Here is a 13,113-nt window from a genome sequence, read left to right as displayed (position 1 = left end):
CATAACACCATATCTGCAATACTCCAGCAGCTTCCGGAGCCAGTCGCTGTTGATTTAAGGATGGAGAATTCCTGTGTGTGTGTGTGTGTGTGTGTGTGTGTGTGTGTGTGTGTGTGTATTGACATCTTATGGATTGGTTGTGCGTCGGGTGGAGGGTGTAGATTGAGAGACGGACCCTGTGGCCCCTCCGTCAACCTTTCATTCACTCTCAGGCTATAAATACTGACTCCCATTAGTCCAGCGGCACTTCCTCCTCGTTCTGTCTGCAGTGACGTAATGATATTTCATTAGGGCCACATCACAAAAAGCCTGTTGTCACAGCAACGGCTCCCTGCATTTCCAAGGCAACCGGCCGCCATGTCAAGGTGGTGCATTCTCCCACCAACTGAAAAGGGAGGGAGGAGGTGGGGAGGAGGGAGGGAGAGAGGAAGGGAGGGAGGCGGGGGGGAGGGCGAGAGGGAAGGAGGAGGGAGGGAGAGAGGGCGGAGGGAGGGAGGGAGAGAGAGAGGGAGGAGGGAGGGAGGGAGAGAGAGGGATGAGGGAGGGAGAGAGAGAGGGAGGAGGGAGGGGACGATGACGACCAATTGTGAGCAATGCAGCAGCCTCAGAGGAGGAGGAAGATGAGACAGTCTGACCCCTGCTGGTTACATCTGAGTGCTGCATGACACATCCTGGAGAAAAAGAAGAAGAAAGGAGGAGGAGAAGGATTAGGGCTGAAGGGAAGGAAATATGTTAGGATACACAACATCAACGACGAGAGGAGTCGATTCATATTTCAGGATGAACTCACGACAACGAAGTCCGTCCGGCCTGGCGTCTCCAGAACGTGAAGCACGGCGTCGTGCACGCTGACAAACAGCCGGCTCTTTGGAAGGGAGGAGGAGAAGAAACCTGCCGTCTCCAGCTGCTCCACCACGCACGCTGTGCACATATACACACATACGTATATATATATATATGTAAATATATATATATACGTATAAATATGTTCTGTAATGGTCCCTTTGTAGTTCTCTAATGGTCCCTTTGTAGTTCTCTAATGGGCCCTTTGTAGTTCTCTAATGGGCCCTTTGTAGTTCTCTAATGGGCCCTTTGTAGTTCTCTAATGGGCCCTTTGTAGTTCTCTAATGGGCCCTTTGTAGTTCTCTAATGGGCCCTGGAATGGAGGTCCAGCCTAGTGCAGCTTGTACAGAAAATGCAGACTGTCTGAAAGCTCTTTTCCTGAGTGGGATAATACAATCCCCTCTTGCTGCCCCTCTTGTGAGTCGATAGTTTGTGTGATAACAAACTGCTCAGTCAAGTCAAGTCAAGCTATGTATATGATGACACATATTTAATCATCTTCTCCCAACTAAACAAGTTCTATTTGTTTTGTATCTGAAGCCTCAAAGCGGCGAGGACGTCAGGTTTGGTCCCATTTTTTGGCGTCTGGTGTGCTGCTTACCTTGGCAGCCGGCGAGATAGACGTCCACATCAATCTCTCCAAAGTCCCTGAATATCTGTAAAAACACACACACATCCCACTTTATGACTGTTTTGATTTCCTCATTTGAATATCTGACGATCAGATAAAATAAAGATGCAAACATTTTTCAAGGTCTTCACGGCAACCGTGTCCACGAAGCTGGTGGTGGAGACGTCCAGGATGACGCTGTGCGTGGCCGATCCGCGGGGCCTCCCCTCGGCCTCCCCAAACACATCTAGGTCTGTTGCGGCCGCGTCGTGCTGGTAGGCCCAGTTCACACGTCCATTCATGGAGGGTTCCAACTGGCTCGAGATGACAGCGTCCCCCCCTCTCTCAGCTGTTGTCTTCGAGAGTTTGCCGTCTGCTTTACTCTGCTGAAAAGAGTGAAATATAACTCCAGGTGACTCGTCCGTTCTTATCAAAGCTACCAGTTGTGTGATTCCAGGCTTCTTGCGATACCATACTTGTTTCTTTGCTTCATTTTTAGCTTTCTTTTGTTCGCGCTTCAGCTTTGTGTCCCGTTTCTTCTTCGCCGTCAGCAGCTTCCCGATTTCAATTCCGCTCTAAAACATAAAAGCATCACATTAAAGAGAGAAGAGAGCAAGAGAGACGACTGGAAGCAATTAGGGGCTGCCGTGAACAGCGGACATGGGGATTATAATCTTGTAATCAAAAGCATATTCGGTGTGGATACGCACCTTCTCCTGCAGCGCCTCCAAGTACATCTCAGCATTGGTGTAGAAAATGGTCGACGAGGAACGGAAGATTTTAATTCCTGGGATCTCTTTAGCCTGCAGGGACACATCACGGAGAAGAGGAGATCAGAGAGTCCCGCCATGTTCTGCCTTCATTTGCACTTTGTAACTCCCCCAGGTATTGTTTCACTGAATGGATTTTTTCCTTCCACTTAATGAAAGTTGGACTGAATCTAACCATATACGAGAGAAAAATGGAGAGAGGTCTTGCTGTCCGGAGACAAAGACAATTTAAACGTATATCAGAGAAGACATTGACAGCAGAAAACATCCGCTCAGTCGTGTGAGTTTAAATGTTTGCTGCGTCAGAATTTATTCAACAAAGATGTTTCCATAATACATTTATCGCATTAACTATTTTTTCGGTCAAAAGCAAAAAAACACTTCAAGCAAGCAATTGAGGATGTTATCATATTTTTACGTTTCCCTTCAGCTTTTCTCAGGCGGTATTTCAAAATGTGCATGAAAATATGTCACCAGGAACACGGCTAGTGACACTATGAGGCTAAACACCCTTTAACTCTCTCTGGATTAATAGGACTCTTACCTCCTTGTAGGTTTCCGTGTCCAAATACAGGTCAGTGCCTGCAACGTGGCCCAAGATAGAGTAGCGGGGGCTGAAAAGTATTACAAACATATTATTATCATTATTATTATTATTATTATTATTGCAGCTCCTGCATTTACATCAATGATTCATTATTACTGGTGTGTAGTTACAGTTGCGTCCTGAAGATGACGGTGAGCATGGAGAAGCCGATGGAGACAGCCAGACCGATGTCCAGGTTGAGCAGGATGGTGCTGATGAACGTGACCAGCCACACCAGCTAGAGGGCAGCACCAAGACTTGGGGGGTCAGTGTGGTCAAAGTGCAACAAGGTTTCACACAATCACTGCGTTACGAATCACACTGGGGTTGTTCTTTACTTTTAGTCCAAGAGTGTTCAAAAGAAGTGGGCGTCGTCTCCCTGATGTCAACCATTGGTTTGTGGATGTTTTGAATTCGGAATTTTAGCCATCGCCATCTTGGTTTTTGGCCATCACCAGAGGTGACAAGAGAAGGTGGAGCTAAGTACAACCGAAAGCTGAATCTGACCAAAATGTTGCAATTAACTTTCATGCAATTAAAAAACTGTGAAAGGGTTAATTAACCCTAAGAGACAAAAACACGGACAACTCTCAGACCGGACGCCGCAGTGGTATTGACTTGTCAATCACCTTGTAGCCCCGCCCTAAAGCGTCCCCTGCTTTATGGTCTGTTTGACTTTAACTTACAATCATTTACTAAATAAACATCATGCTGTATTGAAGAAGACTTGAAACTAGAGATTGAGACATAAACTCATGTTTACAATGTTTACTGAGGGAATAAATCAAGAGAAGTAGAGTCATTTATATAGACTTCTATACAACCAGAGGAGTCGCCCCCTGGTGGTCAGGAGAATGCAGCATTTAACTTTGAGCTTTTAACTCTCATATATCGTCTATTGCAGAGGATTGTAGGTCAGAATAGCCAGCCTTGCATACTGCAACATGGGAACGGCCAAACAAAACCAGGCTTTCGTCCAGCAGACTGCTGTTCCTTCCCCGTGTGAAATGAGAAGCCAAAGTTGACTTATTTGTCACGTAACTTGCACACATCAGTAACGTCACTTCTGTCGTTATTTTAACCTAAACGATGATCTTTACTTTAAAAACATCTGTATGGATGTAATGAGGGTAAATTGACACTTGTTTCTGGCCCTTCGTAGAAAAATGCATAAAACATTTAGAATAATTTTTTGGAAGTTATTATACGAACCGTTGTCGATACGTTAACTCAAGGCAGTGATGTAGAACTTTTAGCTTTAATATAGCTTAACGGTGGAGTTATATTAAAAATGTATCCCTTGTACAGTTGTCTTGAACAAGAAAAAATTGCTTTTTTGTACCAAAAAGTAATTTTGCTGTAAAGTTGGGTATTTTAAAATGGAGGTCAACAGGGATTGACTTGCTTTGGTAGGCTCAAGTGGCCATTTGAGGAACTGCAATGCACTTCCTTGCTTGCTTTATTTTCAGCACCAGTTGAAACCAGTTAACGCTTGAATTCTAAATTAATTATACGGTTGTACAGTCGTACCAGATCAACCTTGTTGGTCTTCCACAGCAGAGGCACGTCCGTGAACTGCTTGAACATTCCCTTCAAATTCACGAACACTATTGTGGATAAGACAGCCTGAGGAACACAAGCGCACAGATGTTTTTGCATAGACACAGACGTTATTGGTTATTAAAAAAATTCTGCAGAGAGTGAGAGAGACCAATACAGAGTAGAGTGTTACCTTGGGGAGATCTGAAAAGAGAGAACCTATTTTCAAAACCGTGACGAGCACGATGATGGACGAAATCAACCCCGCAACCTGACGAAACACACGCACACTTATTGTACAATAAATGGGCATCATGCTGAATATGTGGATGAAGTGTAACCAGATTATGCCTGTGTGTGTGTGCGTTTACCTGGGTCTTGCCCCCTGTGCTCTCCTGGACGAGGCTGCGAGACAGAGAGGACGTCACAGAGTAACACTGAAAGAAGCCGCCGATGGTGTTACTGAGACCCAAAGCAACCAGCTCCTGACACAGCAAGACGGACACATTTCAGTTTAGAGAAGAAAACACACACACACACATTTGGCAGAAAACTATACTGTTCAGTCAATTGTTTACCTTGTTCTAATTTTCTCATGGAGGCTTCTGGGGAAGATTTTTCAAGTCAACCACATTCACTCATATTTTAATGAATACAAAAGTAGAACAACTTCAGAAGAAAAACATGCTGTTGATCTTTTGTGTTTTCTGCAGTTTTTCTGTCAATTCCAGGAATGTTTTGCACATTGAAATATAATAAGAGTAGAATGGACTTTCCCATTCAAATCAACGCAGTAGGGTGCTTGGAGCGGCGGCCATTTTCAAAGTGCATTGCTGCCATTGCGACCGTTGTAGCATGTTAACTTCAATTTGAACTAAACCGACTTGCAGACTCACTGAAGTTTTGCAGTGACGACTAAAACGAGCAGTGGAGCAGTAATGTTACTATCTAATCCTGATGTGACGTTCTACAGAGAACCCTTCATTGGTGTAATGGTTTCACCCGGTAGGTTCTATCCAGAATATTACCACCTGACTCAAGCTCTGTCCACACGATATTATATATTAGCCTATACCAGGCTATTTTCCTCTACGTTTTGGTGTCTCGCCGACACGCAAACAAGGTTTTAAGTTCCCAAAAAAATTAGATTTTTTAAAATCTCTTTTAAGGTCGCAGATCTGTTAATAACTATGTAAAATGGGAGTGCTTTGGAAACGATGACGTCTTTAACATAACAACCAGCAAAGATCAGTGAAACAGACCTGAAGCAAAGCCTGTTGCTCCTTCTTGAAGCACATCAACACCAACGGTACTTTAGACGGATCGTCTTGAGCTCGGTTGATGCCATATCATGTCTCTTGCATGAGAAAACTCTCCTTTTGGATATATACTGTTCCTGAAAGGCCACTGAGATGTCTGAATATACTCCACCTACAAGTCCAATTTAGTTTTTGCCATAGTATCAAATATCAAATTTGTATTAATAAACTAATAATTAGCTCTTACTTTACTACTGTTTACTACGTGTTAACACCGACAAAGGAAAATAAGCTCACTGAGCATGCTTAGAATCTTGTATTAAATTTCTTTATGTAGCATCGCGTTGACAGGGCCAACACATTGGGTCCGACCAAGAAGCCTTTAACATTCCCAATGATCATTCCCATCACAATGTTTTGGGGGGTAAGGCAGAGCTCGTTTAAGGCTCTTTCTTTGCGTGTGTCTATTTCCAGGCGAGCATTCATTTTATTTTCCTATGAACTGACGATATGACCTGACGTTCTGACAAAAGGAAAACAAGTGCAGTTCAGTCTCAGGTCGTGTTTTGGCACAAAGAATGAATAATCAGAGGAGGATGAATAAGCTTCTGTTGTATCTTTTAGAGTCGCTCCTTTCACGCCTCTCGACCACGTCTCATGAACTTCGGCCAGCTGCACAACAAGTTATCACAAGTACAACGTTGTTGCTATCTTGTGCAGATCATTTGCACATGAAATGTACTGGAACTGAAGCGTCATTAATGTGTCAGACTAGTGAATCCCAGATGAGTCACACGATGGTTTTCACTGTGAGACGTTCAACTTGGATAATTATCTTTGGCCCACTCCTTAACAGGTTCAGGCAATCAAATATCTTTACTTATTAGAAAATATCTCAGGAAATTGATTTTAAAATGACTTGTAGATGGGGACGATGAAGACACAAGAGAAACACCCTTTTTCTAAATCGCACAAACAAATTAGATGTTAAATTTAAATCAACAGATTTACAATTCACGTGTAGAATCTGGAGGCAACAGGACAGGATTTGGATATCGGAAGCGTTCTGGTTTCCCGTTTCCGGTCCAATACCCCTGGAAGAGCTGAATTTTGTTCTCTGTAAGTCCAAAGACACACAACAGTGTGTGTGTGTGTGTGTGTGTGTGTGTGTGTGTGTGTGTGTTGTTCCTCACCTGGTTGCTATCCACCTTGTAGCCATGTTTGAGGGCAAATGTTTTTCCCAGAGAGATGTTGATGGCATAGCCCACTATGGCCACGGCAAAAGCATCGCCGATCACCTGTGAGAACAAGGTGGCATCTGGAGCTCGAGGGGCTTTGAGTCTGGAGCCGGAAGGGAGAAAGCGGAACGAGTCGGGTTTTTATCACTTTCCTCACCGTCACAGGCAGTTTCACATGCTTTATGGTCTGTTTGACTATAAATAACATTTCATTTAGCTGACGCTATTACACGCCGATGCCCTAGGGTTAGCCTAACCCTAACCCTAACCCAACACATTACAATAATCTGTTATTATGTTATGCCTTTGGTGGAAACTGTTCACTGGTTAACTTTTAAACTTTTACAGAAACAGAAGTGTTTTTGAAACACAACTTGCACAAACACACAGTGACTCTCTGCAGACTGTTCTTTGTATCATCAACTGCTCCACATATCTCGGCCACGAAAACTCGCACAAACAGCCGTCCTGGACCTCACCCCCCTCGTCTCTCTTGTTTGTCCACACACACACACACACACACATACACACACACACACACACACACACACACACACACACACACACAGAGAGAGCTTAACTCACCCACTGGGAATCTCTCCAACCACATCTACGTTGTATTTACTCGTCAGTCCGCAGAAGTGGGTGATGGCTGTTGCTGCTATGATCTGTTGGATGTGAGGTGAATCATTTCTTTTCAGCAAAGCCCTGTTTGTGGCTCAGTGTGAAGCTGATCACTGTGGTCAAGATGCTGGACCCACGGAGGACTCACCACTATGATCTCTATGGGGATGGGAAGAGGCAGCTTCTGTCTGTAGCAGGCATTGATTTCTTTGACCACAATGAGGACAGACAGAGCGACCAGGCTGACCACCAACTCCGGCACTTTAGTCTGCGGCAGCAGCCGGCAAATATCCACCAGAGTCTGTGAGGAGACGAGTGGAGGAGAGGACGGAGGAGAGGAGAGGGGAGATGTTGGAAATCAGATTAATCTACATTCAGCGTAGAAGGCAACATATACCTGTATTTAGTGTTGTTTTTGACATTTTAGTGCAAAGTATTTGAGTTCTACATATTGTGTTTTAAACACACACAGCGACTGCCCTCTACTGGTTGAAATCCAGCTTTGCAATTGGTTGATCTGCTTGTGACGTTGATAGTGGTGTGCGTGGATGGATCCAGAGGACATGATTCAGTATTCCTATGGAAGTTTCTCAGTGCAACGTGTAGTAATACAGCCGTTCATATGTTCCTCCAAAAGTTACTGTTCATTCAGTGTATTACCATCTTTTATTAAAACTAACTAAATATTTCATCATCTTTATTAAACCTGACTAAGTATTTCATCATCTTTAATAAACATAACTAAACATTTCATCATCTTTATTAAACATAACTAAGTATTTCATATGAACCGCTGTATGAGGATATGTTGCATTGCCATTAACTTTTATAATGTGTTTCTTTTGCACGTTGTCTTGAATGTTTTATGTAATATTGAATACACAGTGTCAACCTCTTGTCAGTATACATATGTGAATGATGAGCTACTCACATAAATGAGGGCGAGAGGACCCGTGAAGCGAGCCGGCGCGACTCCAAACAGGTACTTGAGCTGGGACACGCACACATGGCACGCTGATGCCGTGGTGTAGCCTCGAACCAGCGGCTCAGAGAGATAGGTGACCACGAACCCGAACCTCACCACGCCCAGCAGGATCTGAGAAGGCAAAGGGAGGAGAGTTGTGCCGCTTGTTCTTTATCTCCATACAGTCATAAAAAAAAAAACACACCTGAAAGATTCCCGCCAACACCGTGAGGGAGCACGCTATCTGCACTCTGAATGCATCCCGCGCATCCAGGTCCACGCTCCCTGTCCCGTTGGTGCCGTTCACAAGGAAGTTGGTGTCCGGAGCCAGCCTCTCCGTCACACTGCCAACCATGATGCTGATCACGGCAAATGTACCTGAACACACACGGAAACATAGCAGGCAGGTTTACCTGCTTTCTTTCTTTTCATGTCACGCACACGCATAACGTGCCCAACCCTCGTGGTTTATAAGACAAGTGGACCAAGTGGACACGTTCCATTAACTTTCATTCAATTTCAAAATGACATATTGTGTCTTCTCTCTCAAATCTGGCAAATAAAATCATGTTTACTAAAGAGGTCGTGTCTCCTGTCCTCGTAGACGATGAAACCATGAGTGCTTCTCCCGGTTAATGGGAACGCTCCTGAGCGTAACTATGCACGTCTTTTGTTTCAGTTCTACTTCACATATAGTTCTGCACTAGAACCTGTTGTTCTTTACGAGACAATGAGTTCCTAACTTTTGTTTCCAATATTTATCAACGGAGCTTTTATCTGTATGAATATAATCTCCTGAATATCATGTGTGAGTGACCTGTCCTGAAAAATAGATGACAAAGCATTTATTTTGAAGGAGATTTTAATCGTGTTTAATCACTGAATCGCTCCCGCTCTCGCTCACCGATGGAGATGTGTCTGGAGGTACCGAAGATGAAGTAGACCAGCACCGGGTACAGGGAGGTGTAGAGGCCAAACACCGGGCGCAAGGAAGCCAGCAGGGCGTAGGCCATGCCTAGAGAGAAGAAATCAAAAACAAAGACTCTAAAATGTAAGTTACTTTCTCAGTAAAGCATTGATGTTTTCCAGCCAATTGGTTTGCAAAAAGGTACGTTTTTATTCAGGAACTTCGGAATGAATCGATGACATAACGTCACTATCAGAAAGGGTTTATTTGAACCCAAACGGGATCTTTTGTAAAAGATGGACTAGCGTATGTTGAATGGACATGCTTTGCCCAAAGACAAACAAACTTTAAAGTGACAGTGAGGAACTTTAATCTGGTCCTGAACCAGTCTCAGTCTAGTCCTGGTCCTCTCTAGACCTCAGTCTAGTCCTGGTCCACTATGCCTGATCCACTATAGACCTCAGTCTAGTCCTGGTCCACTATGCCTGATCCACTATAGACCTCAGTCTAGTCCTGGTCCTCTATAGACCTCAGTCTAGTCCTGGTCCTCTATATACCTCAGTCTAGTCCTGGTCCTCTATTAACCTCAGTCTAGTCCTGGTCCACTATACCTGATCCACTATAGACCTTAGTCTAGTCCTGGTCCTCTATAGACCTCAGTCTAGTCCTGGTCCTCTATAGACCTCAGTCTAGTCCTGGTCCTCTATAGACCTCAGTCTAGTCCTGGTCCTCTATTGACCTCAGTATAGTCCTGGTCCTCTATATACCTCAGTCTAGTCCTGGTCCTCTCTAGACCTCAGTCTAGTCCTGGTCCTCTATCAACCTCAGTCTAGTCCTGGTCCTCTATCAACCTCAGTCTAGTCCTGGTCCTCTATAGACCTCAGTCTAGTCCAGGTCCTCTATAGACCTCAGTCTAGTCCTGGTCCTCTATCAACCTCAGTCTAGTCCTGGTCCTCTATAGACCTCAGTCTAGTCCTGGTCCTCTATAGACCTCCATCAGTAACCAGACCACCAGAGAAAAGATGGTCTGGTTCTATAGAGTTCTTCTTAAAGCTCCTCATTAGAGCCACCGGGTTGGATTCTAGTGAAACGAGATGACATCATGCAGGTTCACCAGAACCTCCTTCAGCTCACTCTAGCGGGACCAGTCCAGCGTGGACAGACCCAAATCCACCAGAGACCAGTCCACATCTGACAGGCCCAGAGCCTTCCTACCCCTCATAGCGTCAGTTTTGGCTGTGGCAGGGACGACGTGTACAATTTGCTCTTCACATGCATAGTGTTTTTTCAAAATAAACTTCCTTCTCAGTAACTTTTTACTTTTTATAACTCAGTGGATAGTTTTTTTTATGGGTAAATCAACTTCCCAGTGCGAACACTAAAATAGCCCTTATTTATATGAAGTTGTAAAAATGTAGTAATATCCAAATCCACAGGAATTTCCGTGGTCAGTTCATGTGACTGAGGGCTGAGAGACGGATTCTCTATGTGCATCGTAATGTGGAAGGTCTGGCTTATTTTCTCCTGAATTTTAAACCCTGAAGTTGAACTTCTTTTTGCTTCGTGCACCACTGAGCGACGTTTAGATGCATGAATGAGGCCCCGCCTCCGCCGCTGTATCCGGTTCTCTTTATGCATCAACAGCAGTGAACAGGTAGATTGTGGCCACGTGCATTGGCTTCCCAGAGTCTCGTCATCGCTGAAGAGCCAGATGACCAGCAGAGACTCCCGTAAAAAAAAACACAATTATCATTTTTACACTTAAACCAAGAAGATACACCATTTCAATGAATGACATTTGCTACATTTGCCATTTGCTACAAGCCATGCTAGCTGTTTCCCCCCATTTACAGTCTTCATGCTAAGCTAAGCTAACCCTGAACTCTTGCACTAAAGACAGAGAATGCGTGCAAGTCCCAAAACGTCAAACTATTCCTTTTTTAAAGTGACACGTTTTGGGAGGTGTGATGTGGATAAACTGTACACATTGGTACGCATGTTACGAACCCTGAGGCAGATGCATGATGCCCACACTGCAGCCAGAGATCAGGTCTCCGATGGCATTCTCTCTGACGGAGTAGCGAGGCAGCCAGCTGAGAACGGGGATCCAGCTCAGCGCCGTGTGCTTCAGTCTGGGCACCGAACACCTGCAGCAGCCATCCCAGAGGTTTAGGACAGTACACAACGTTCACGTTACCGAGCACACAATTTTCACTTTTTAATTTTCTCCACCCGAGGTAGACTGTGTTGCATTTGCAATGTGAAGACAATATTATGATGTGATTGTGTGTTAATTCCTGGAAAACATTATTAGTTTAGAAAAAAACAGGTGTGGTGACGCATTTTAAATATGATGGAATGAGACTTGTGAATTGAAACACCTGCAACAGTTTTTATCAGCTGGCCTTGTCCTGACTATGTCCTGCTGTTGACTTCTTCCTAGAACAGGTTTAAAGCTTTCTACAACTGAGTTTGGTCGTCAACTAGTGGAAAGCAAACATTCAAAATACTCATTTAGCTGTATATTCACCCCTCTTCACCTGTAGAGTCTTCAGAATGTGTGTAATGTAATTAAACGTCTAAAGGATGTTTTCTCTCCATGAGTTTGTTCTCAGACTCTGATCCAGAAATCTCCACTTCAGCAGCTCTTACATCACCAAACTTTACTCTTTCATTCCTACAACGCATTCATAACCTCATTTATATAACTTTACTCTTTCATTCCTACATATATTCTGAGGGTTTATGCAGAGGGGTTTGTTCACAACGCATTCATAACCTCATTTATACACATTTATTAATACAAACATGGAGAGATTGATGTTTTTATGGCTGTTGGCAGTATTTTATAATTTATGGAGTGATACCGAAGGTCTCCTTAATTCCCTCTCTAAAATCCATTGACTTTAACATTTTAACTGGATTAAACTAGAATGTTTGATTCAGCCGTGAAGGATACCCTAACTTATCCTCTTTTGCTCATGTTGTTGTTTATCTCTGGTTAGGGTTAGCCCCCCCCCCCCCCCCCCCATCATCCTCTCCACCTTTACCTCAGGGACTCTTTCATCCGTTCACCCACAGTTGGTTTGGTGGCCCACGTCCCTTTTTGTGCCATCTCATTTAGACGAACCTCATCCAGAACTCTCCTCTGCACAAAGTACTCCCCAGTGGAGCGGCCACTCTTCTCCATGTCCACGTCGGCCAGACCAGAATAAGCAGACCTTCTTAAACCCGATGTCCTCCTGTCGAAGGTGGTCTTGAACGTAAACGGCTGTTGCACCTTAACTGCTGTTTCAACACAAAGCCAAGCGGTGTGCAGTGAGTGAAGCCGGGCTCGCTGTTCTGTACTGATTGACAGTGTTTTGATGGTGGGAGTGACTGTTCCTTTTTATAAGAGGACACCCACCTCTGTGTGTGTGTGTGTGTGTGTGTGTGTGTGTGTGTGTGTGTGTGTGTGTGTGTGTGTGTGTGTCACTCTTTAGTATGAAATCTACAGTCAAGAGGCAAACGCTCCAAACTGGTGAAACACTGAGAAACATAAATATAGCGTAGGAAAAAACACTGCTTTACACCAACAGACAGACAGTATACGGCTAGTTTGGTGTGTTTCAGATCAACTGAAAGATCTTATCTTTATGGCTGCCGAACGTTCCTCACTGAGAAGATAAAGTAACAATATTTTCATTGTCAGCAGGAACGTTGCTTCTGGCATTACCCAATAGGATTTATGGAATATGTCGATCCAAAATGACAGTATTTCTCTGCAAAGATTG

General features: G+C 44.1%; 1 protein-coding gene across 1 annotated transcript; it reads right to left on the bottom strand.

Moving 5' to 3' along the window:
* Positions 1 to 644: 644 nt before the first annotated feature.
* LOC306743831 (solute carrier family 26 member 6-like) lies at positions 645 to 12,530 on the bottom strand (the record flags this gene model as incomplete). The annotated part of the gene is made up of 19 exons (XM_079226395.1): positions 645 to 671; positions 791 to 921; positions 1,445 to 1,499; positions 1,588 to 1,836; positions 1,930 to 2,028; positions 2,164 to 2,256; positions 2,768 to 2,837; positions 2,941 to 3,047; positions 4,340 to 4,435; positions 4,542 to 4,619; positions 4,720 to 4,833; positions 6,801 to 6,948; positions 7,431 to 7,513; positions 7,618 to 7,770; positions 8,401 to 8,565; positions 8,639 to 8,811; positions 9,338 to 9,448; positions 11,348 to 11,487; positions 12,391 to 12,530. The coding sequence occupies 19 exons, from the start codon at positions 12,528 to 12,530 to the stop codon at positions 645 to 647; spliced, it is 2,232 nt and encodes a 743-aa protein (XP_079082521.1).
* Positions 12,531 to 13,113: the final 583 nt, after the last annotated feature.

Source organism: Taurulus bubalis (assembly GCF_910589615.1).
Source record: "Taurulus bubalis genome assembly, chromosome: 11".
In the NCBI taxonomy this organism is placed as follows: domain Eukaryota; kingdom Metazoa; phylum Chordata; class Actinopteri; order Perciformes; family Cottidae; genus Taurulus; species Taurulus bubalis.
Note: the sequence above shows the minus strand (reverse complement) of the source record. Positions and strands in the feature narration are given on the sequence as shown.